This window comes from Colletotrichum jinshuiense, chromosome 5 (genome assembly GCF_051148585.1).
Source record: "Colletotrichum jinshuiense chromosome 5, complete sequence".
Lineage (NCBI taxonomy): Eukaryota > Fungi > Ascomycota > Sordariomycetes > Glomerellales > Glomerellaceae > Colletotrichum > Colletotrichum jinshuiense.
In genome coordinates, this window is record NC_139312.1 from 3,887,328 (window position 1) to 3,896,046 (window position 8,719).

General features: G+C 57.7%; 2 protein-coding genes across 2 annotated transcripts; both read left to right on the top strand.

The window, feature by feature from the left end:
• Positions 1 to 1,899: 1,899 nt before the first annotated feature.
• On the top strand, positions 1,900 to 6,441 carry EsH8_V_000937 (DNA-directed RNA polymerase III subunit RPC1; the record flags this gene model as incomplete). The annotated part of the gene is made up of 4 exons (XM_083273453.1): positions 1,900 to 1,988; positions 2,056 to 2,167; positions 2,222 to 2,371; positions 2,422 to 6,441. The coding sequence occupies 4 exons, from the start codon at positions 1,900 to 1,902 to the stop codon at positions 6,439 to 6,441; spliced, it is 4,371 nt and encodes a 1,456-aa protein (XP_083126168.1).
• A 936-nt stretch (positions 6,442 to 7,377) lies between these two features.
• EsH8_V_000938 (putative peptide hydrolase) lies at positions 7,378 to 8,719 on the top strand (the record flags this gene model as incomplete). The annotated part of the gene is made up of 3 exons (XM_083273454.1): positions 7,378 to 7,404; positions 7,470 to 8,004; positions 8,073 to 8,719. 3 exons carry the CDS (start codon positions 7,378 to 7,380, stop codon positions 8,717 to 8,719), a joined length of 1,209 nt encoding a protein of 402 aa, XP_083126169.1.

The following is an 8,719-nucleotide window of genomic DNA, read 5'->3' on the forward strand; positions in this document are numbered from 1 at the left end:
GGTTTGCGACTGGGCAGAGTGCCATTCGGCGGTTGTGTGACGGGACGCCCAGTAGCAGCGGCGTGAGGTGTTGGCGACGAGGTTTGGCGGTCTGCAATGTGGTCCCCAAGCCTGCCTAGAGCGATGCACAGCGAACGCCAACTTGTCAGGAGCAAGAGACGTGCACTCGAGAGTGCGTCACCGGGTGCCGGGAGGGCCAAGCCTTATTATTAGTATTGTTGCGGATGTCGGGCTCAACGGGGGACGAGCTGGGGGGAGCAGTTTCGGGGAAGCTTGGAGCTGGTTGGGCGGGCACAAGGAATGCTGGTTTCAGACTGGAGCAAGAACAAGGTTGAGGCGTCGAAAATGAGGTGAAGGGAGGGAGGGAAACGGCGCAATAAATCGGTTGTCTTTATTGGAGACTGAGACAGGCGGTCATACAGGGCGATAATGAAGACGTCGTGGGGGCTGCGCGTGTCAAAGGGACAACGTGTGCTTCTTTGCCAGGGTAATTGACGACAGCTACGCTACGGATAGAATACGCGGGATGCGCAGGGTAGAGGGGAGGTACAGACAGGTACGGACAATAGCAGCGTACACGAGGTATGGATGATGAAGGCGCAGGCGGGCTCCAGTCGGGTGCACATGGGAGAGCTCCAGCTTTCAGGGACCCCATGACGCACCCTCTTCCAGTCCCGTGTAGAATAAATGGGAATGGTCGGGAACCGACGGTGCGGCGGCGGAATGCAGGCCGAGGGGCACGGACACGGGCACATGCATGCATTGCTGGTGTATGTAGTGTACCGGTATGTAGTATATGTAGTGCAAGTAGGTAGTGTAAGTAGTATCTGTAGAGTATGTATAGCGAGTAGGTATGTAGAGTAGTGTGGCTACTGTGGTGTATGCAGAAGAGAGGCAGGGAGGAGGGCGGAGGGAGAAGAGCTGAACAAGCAGAGCCAGAAACAGAAACAGAACAGAAGCAGAGGGAGGGAGACCAGAAGCACGCGGCGGGCGGCTCTGAGGATCAACAGGCCAAATTTAACGGCAATGGAGCACGCACCCGTCAAACGGGGATCCGATCGATGCCTTAGCGAATGATACATGGCGGGGCAGCTCTCGTCGACCGGAGAGATGTACATGTCATGTACAGCAGCAGTAGAATACTATGCTATGTAGAGTAGCATTGGAGTACGGAGTACGGAATCGATACGGATACCTCGCTTTATTCACAGGTACGTACCTTTTGGGGGGGGTTCTCCCTCCAGTCTCCAGAGCAGAGACAGACACGGCGCGGTAGGTACGTATCGCATCTAGGGACGGTACTCCATCCATCCAGTCCCGTCCTCCAATGCTGCAAGACTCACACCGAGACACACCTTGCATGTGGAGTCATACTACCCGGTGGCTCTCACCTTGAGGCCTCGCACTGTCCTCCGCCAGCCGGTCTCCCACATAGATGCACCGTACCAACTACGCCACAGACTGTGCGCGCATCTGGTGGGGCGCGGGAGCTGCGTTTTTTGATGGTGGGGTACGACCTGCAGTCAGTCCCTCTTTCCCGCGCTACTTCGCCGTGCCTCCATCTTCACAAAATTTCCAGTCCATCTCCAATCCAGCCATCCCACCGTCGACTTGGACACCCCCCGATACTCGAGCCCGATGAACGCCTCGCCCTAGCACTCTGTCGCCCCCGGCTCGTCCACCTCTACAACTATTGAGGCTGTCGTTTTTGGACCATGATCATGACCCTACGGCGAATGCGCAATTCCACAGACATCGATTACGACCGGTAGACTTTAACCTCGCTCGACCTTGACTCACCCGCCGCCGACCTTCTTCCACCACCACCCCCTCCTCGCCAAGCGCTGTTGAATCGCCTTCGCAGTCGCAGTCGCAACCGAACCCGCAATCGCAATCACAATGGCCACCACCACCACCGTGACTCCTGTCAAGTCGCAACTTGTCGACAAGCTGCCCAAGCGATTCAAGGGCATCAAGTTTGGCATTCAGTCAGTCCACACCCCCGGCTACATTCCTTGCGATGCGCCGACGCTAACCCTACTCGCTCGCCCTCAGGTCCAACCAAGATATTGCGAACCAAGCCGTCCTCGAAGTCTCCGATCGCCTCCTGTACGACATCGAAAAGAACAGGGCGCCCTACCAGCATGGTCCCCTCGACCCTCGCCTCGTAAGCAATTCCCGGCACCTAGCCAAGGCACGCCTCTAATCCGTTTCTTGACAGGGTACTTCGAGCAAAACCGGCAAATGCTCAACATGCCAGGAGTCTCTCCAAAATTGCACAGGCCATTTCGGCCATGTCAGGCTTCCCTTGCCTGCCTTCCATATCGGCTACCTGCGGTTCGTCATGATGATATTGCAGGATATCTGCAAGGTGGGAAACTCTTCCTTTGATCCCTCTCGACCGCTACTGACAGACCCTAGGACTGCGGCAAGGTGCTGCTCACAGAGACGGAGAAGCGTTCCTTCCTCAAGGAACTCAGGCGGCCGCTTTTGGATAACCTGCGGCGCTCTCAGATTTGCAAGCGCATCAATGAGCAGTGCAGGAAGGTTAAAAACTGCATGTACTGCGGCTCAGTTCAGGGCCAGATCCGAAAGGTTGGCGTTCTTAAGCTGGCCCACGACAAGTTCGTCACCTACAACAAGTCCACTTCGGCCAAGAAGGTGCCCCCCGAGAGCAAGATCAAGTTCGACGAGTCATTCGCCGAGGCGAGGAAAAACAACGGAGAGTTGGATAAGCATTTGCGCAAAGCCATGGAGGACATGAACCCGCTGAGAGTTCTCAACCTTTTCAAGATGATCAGCCCCACCGACTGTGAGCTTCTGGGACTGGATCCCGCCGAGGGTCGCCCCGAAATGTTCATTTGGCAGTTCCTCCCTGCTCCTCCCATCTGCATTCGACCGTCCGTGGCCCAGGACAACGCCAGTAACGAGGATGACATTACAACAAAACTTGCCGACATTGTTTGGGTGAGCGGTATGATCCGCTCTGCACTGCAAAAGGGCTCGCCCGTCCAGACCATTATGGAGCAGTGGGAGTACCTCCAGCTCCAGGTCGCCATGTACGTCAACAGTGACGTGCCGGGCCTCCAGCAGCCGGGATTCGGCAAGGCCGTACGAGGATTCTGCCAGCGTTTGAAGGGAAAGCAGGGTCGATTCCGTGGTAACCTGTCTGGAAAACGTGTCGACTTCTCCGGACGAACCGTCATTTCGCCCGACCCAAATCTTGGCATCGACCAGGTAGCTGTTCCGCAGCTAGTGGCCAAGAACCTGACTTATCCTGAGCGTGTATCCGACTACAACATCAAGAAGCTGAGGGAATGCGTTCGCAACGGACCCAGCATCTGGCCCGGTGCCCAGCAGGTCATCAAAAACGACGAGGGAGGCTACAAGATCTCGTTGAAGTTTGGTAATCGGAATCAGGTTGCCCACGACCTCAAGGTCGGCGATGTGGTCGAACGTCATCTCGAGGACAACGACATTGTGCTCTTCAACCGTCAGCCGTCGCTTCACAAGCTCAGTATCATGAGTCACTTGGTCAAGGTGCGGCCGTGGAGGACATTCCGACTGAACGAGTGTGTCTGTGGCCCGTACAACGCAGATTTCGACGGAGACGAAATGAATCTTCACGTCCCGCAGACGGAAGAAGCCCGCGCAGAGGCCATCAACCTCATGGGCGTAAAACACAACCTGGCAACCCCCAAGAACGGAGAGCCCGTCATTGCTGCCACGCAGGATTTCATCACGGCCGCGTATCTCCTGAGCAGCAAAGACAACTTCTTTGATCGCAAGACTTTTACCTACATCTGCATGCACATGATGGACGGTAAAGTCCATCTCGACATCCCTCCTCCCGCCATATTAAAGCCCAAGGCTCTGTGGACCGGCAAGCAGGTCTTCAGCATGATGATGCGTCCCAACAAGGACAGCCCGGTCAAGATCAACCTTGACGCCAAGTGCAGAGAGTACAAGGCCAGGGCCGGGCAATGTCCCGACATGGACCCCAACGACGGATGGCTCGTCATCCGCAACTCCGAGGTCATGTGCGGCAGAATGGACAAATCCACAGTCGGTTCCGGAAAGAAGGACTCGGTCTTCTACGTCATTCTGAGAGATTTCGGCCCTGACGCAGCCGTCGTCACGATGAACCGGCTGGCCAAGCTATGCGCCAGGCAACTGACAAATCGCGGCTTCTCTATTGGCATTGGTGACGTCTTTCCCACGGAAACGCTGTTGGAGAGGAAGAGCAAGCTCGTCCACGATGCGAACATTGAGGTCGACGTGCTGATCGACAAGTACAAGAAGAACAAGCTCGACAAGGCCACCGGTTGTTCCATGGAACAGACTCTGGAGAACTCCATTTCGGGACTTCTCAGTAAGGTCAGAACGCAGGCAGGTTCTCATTGTATCGAGACGCTCAGCAGAAACAACGCCCCGCTGGTCATGGCCAAGTCCGGATCCAAAGGTTCAGAGATCAACGTGGCGCAGATGGTTGCCCTAGTCGGACAGCAGATTATTGGCGGAAAGCGTGTTGCCGATGGTTTCCAGGACAGAACCCTCCCCCATTTCCACAAGAACGCGCCCCAGCCGCCGTCGAAGGGTTTCGTCGAGAACAGTTTCTACTCTGGCTTGCTGCCCACCGAGTTCATCTTCCACGCCATGTCTGGACGTGAAGGTCTGGTCGATACCGCCGTCAAGACGGCCGAGACTGGATACATGTCGCGTAGACTGATGAAGTCTTTGGAGGATCTTTCGACGCAGTACGACGACACGGTCCGAACATCCGGCGGCGGCATCGTCCAGTTCCAGTTCGGTGCCGACAAGCTGGATCCCGTCGATATGGAGGCCACGGCAAAGCCCGTCAACTTTGACCGAACCTTTTCTCACGCCGAGAACCTGACATGGGACAACGATGAAGCGGCGTTGCTCCCCGACGAAATCGTCAAGTACTGCGATAGCATGCTCGCTCGGGAACGTGCGCGCTACCCAAGGAAGTCGCTGTTGGGCGACAAGGTCCTCGAGTACGACAACGAGGAGGAGAGGTATACCGACGAGCACGAAGGCGCGAGAGATTTCCTGAGGTCACTGGAGTCTTACGTCGGCGGCCGAGCCAACAAGCTCCGCCGCGTGATGGAGCTCACTGGCTTGACGGCCACCGCCGACAGCATGGACGTCGACCTCGACGAGGAGGAGGTCAAGGCCAAGAAGGCCTTCGCAAACAAGGTTGCCAAGATGTCCGAGACGACCCTGAAGCTGTTCATCCGGCTTTGCTTGGAGAAGTACAAGAAGGCGCACGTCGAGCCCGGCCACGCCGTTGGAGCTGTCGGAGCGCAGTCCATTGGTGAGCCGGGAACGCAGATGACGCTGAAGACTTTCCATTTCGCCGGTGTCGCCGGTATGAGTATCACGCAGGGTGTGCCCCGTATCAAAGAAATCATCAACGCCTCCAAGGTCATCAGCACCCCCGTCATTACCTGCCCGCTGATGCAGGACAGGGAAATGACGGCGGCCAAGATCGTCAAGGCGCGTATCGAGAAGACGTTTGTCGAGGATATCCTCAGCTACATCGAAGACGAGTGGTTCGCAGAGTCGGGAAGCGTCGTCCTGCAGGTGGACATGGATGCCCTGTCCGACATGCAGCTGGGCATCGGGCTGGGCGACGTGGCCGAGGCCATTTGCAAACACAAGAAGCTCAAGGTCTCGAGGTCCGACATGCACATCGGCGCGGGAAGAATCGAGATCCGCGTCCGCCTCGACGAGTCGGCCGCCGCCAAGCGGTCCGTCAAGGCCAAGCCGGTAGACGAGCACGGCGATCTTTTGGTGCGGGCCAACTACCTCCGGCGAACGATCCCGACGGTAGCCATTTCGGGCTACCCCGAAGCTACGCGTGCCATTATCCAGACGTCGGAACAGGAAACCCACACCGTCCTGGTCGAGGGATACGGCCTGCTCGCCTGCATGAACACGGAAGGCGTCGACGGACGTAGGGTCAAGTCGAACAACGTCATGGAGTGCCGGGATGTGCTGGGTATCGAAGCGGCCAGGAGCACGATCGCGCACGAAATCGGGGAGGTCATGGGTGACATGGGTATCGACCCGCGTCACATGCAGCTACTCGCAGACGTCATGACGTACAAGGGCGAGGTGCTCGGCATCACCCGATTCGGTCTCTCCAAGATGAGAGACAGCGTCCTCCAGCTGGCGTCGTTCGAGAAAACGCCAGACCATCTCTTCGAGGCGGCGGCGGGCATGAAGACGGACCAGATCGAAGGTGTGAGCGAGTGCATCATCATGGGACAGACTATGACGGTCGGAACGGGTGCGTTCCACGTGGTGCGCCGGCTTGCTTTGGAGAAGGGAGACGTCGGGCAGCGCAAGACGACCTTTGAGGATGCATGGGCTGCTGAGACGACGCTCAAGCGGAAGACGCGACGGAATGTCTAAAGGGAAAACAACGGAGTTATCACGCGGAGGTATGGCGTCCATCAAAATGAGGACTGTACAATTCTGTAACGGATCCCACGGAGGAATTGCATTAGCTTTGAAGTAGGATCAAATCGAGACGAAGACATGAGACTCAACGCCGGCCGTCGGATGACGTGACGTTTGGTTGTGAAGCCGCAAGAACAACGTGCCTGGTGCATTGCCGGATACCCTAGGGCGTTTAATTGTCCTGGGACCTGCAAGCTACCAAGCTTGCATCTATATTCGCGCCCCTGCTTTGTCTTGAGTGTATCTGTCTCCGACATGTTCATTTGACCAGTTTGATGAAGGATTCACGCAGCGAGATTGCGGGGTCAGACTGAGGCCTCTCGTCAACTGCACATGGCGAGATTCAAGGATGTTGATTGCGGAGTCGACCGGGGCACCGCCAACAAGCGCGAATGCCATTATGGCCAAGCAAGTGTTGATAGGACGCACTCCTGGAGAGAGGCAGTGCCGAACCATCAGGTCATCCCCAACTGGGGGCTGCTCAGGGGTAGATGAGGTTGTCGCGGCCAAATTGGTCAACAACGGACAGGAATGGCGGGCATATCAGAAATCAGGAAAATTTCCCATTTGCGAGTGTACGGTTTATGCAGCGTAAGATAGCAACGGTGACATTGTTAATGTCAGGCCTGTATTGTGAGCAAAAGTCCCGGCTGCGAGGGAAATCCGGTGCAGACAAGGTGTCACGTGCCACCGCGTCCCAAGCGCGTAGATTGGCTCCTGGATCTACAGTGTCCCGCGTTACTATGACGACATCGATGCTCAGCCCCCAGGTCGATTCGCAACGCTCATCACCCATCGCCCATCGCCCATCAGCGCAAAGCAGCACAAAAGTGCGGGCAGTGGATGCCGGACCGCAAACCTCTTTAATAACAGAAATTGACGCAAACCATGTGCGGAAGATACGCTCTGTATCTGGTGAGCTGCTACCCGGCTGTGAATGGTATGCCAAGTTCACGAGTGACTAATGCGGCTGGGCGCAGCGACCGTCGCAGATTCGGCAGATGCTCGAGGATGACGACATGTCTGTCGACGAGGCGCCCGAGGACGAGGGGCAGGGCACCCCTCGCCAGACGTACAACTTCGCGCCGGGGTACCACGGCGTTGTCTACAGAGCGGACGTTCCGGACCGCGGTGCGGGGCACGGCCGCGAGCACAAGAGCAAAGGCCACGACGGCGCGGCCACGGAGACGGCATCGGACTCTCCCGCGCAAGGAGGAGGAGGTGGGTCGGTCAAGTACAAGATGCAGTCGATGCAGTGGGGCCTGATCCCGTTCTGGACCAAGCGGGACCCCGGGTTCGCGACGCTTTCCAAGACGATCAACTGCCGCGACGACTCGCTGAGCACGCCGGGCGGCATGTGGGCGACGATGAAGGCCGGAAAGAGGTGCATCGTCGTCGCGCAAGGGTTCTACGAGTGGCTCAAGAACGGCAAGGAGAAGCTGCCGCATTTCGTGAAGAGGAAGGACGGCCAGCTCATGTGCTTCGCCGGCTTGTGGGACTGCGTCCAGTACGAAGGTCAGGGGCTGAGCCGGTACCCGCGGGGGTGGCGTGTCGCATAGTCTCGGCGCTAACTTTGCCGCCAGATTCCGCTGATAAGCGGTACACGTTCACCATCATCACGACGGACTCCAACAAGCAGCTCAAGTTCCTGCACGACAGGATGCCGGTCATCCTCAACCCCGGCTCCCGGGAGATCAAGACGTGGCTGGACCCCAAGAGGCACGAGTGGACCAAGGAGCTGCAGGACCTGCTGAAACCGTTCGACGGCGAGCTCGAGTGCTACGCCGTCAGCAAGGATGTCGGCAAAGTCGGCAACAACTCGCCGTCCTTTATCATCCCCGTCGCGAGCAAGGAGAACAAGTCCAACATTGCCAACTTCTTCGCCAACGCGTCCGCCAAGCAGAGGCCCAAGGGGTCCGCGATGGAACCCACGGTCGAGATCAAGGAGGAGCCCGGGCAGTCGCAGGAGGGAGAGAAGCAGCCGGTGCCGGACGTGATCGCTGAGGCGGCCGAGGACGTGGGCAGCGGGGCGACGAGGGCGGGCATCAAGCGCGAGGCGCCCGAGGCGGATGCGGCCGACGAGCCGCCCAAGAAGATGCCGTCGAGGGTGTCGCCCGTCAAGTCCAGGCAGAGCCGGATCAGCGCGACGAGCAACGGCAGCAAGAGCCCTGCCAAGGGAAAGCGGAATGGGACGCAGAAGATTACAAAGTTTTTCGCCAACAGCGCGTAG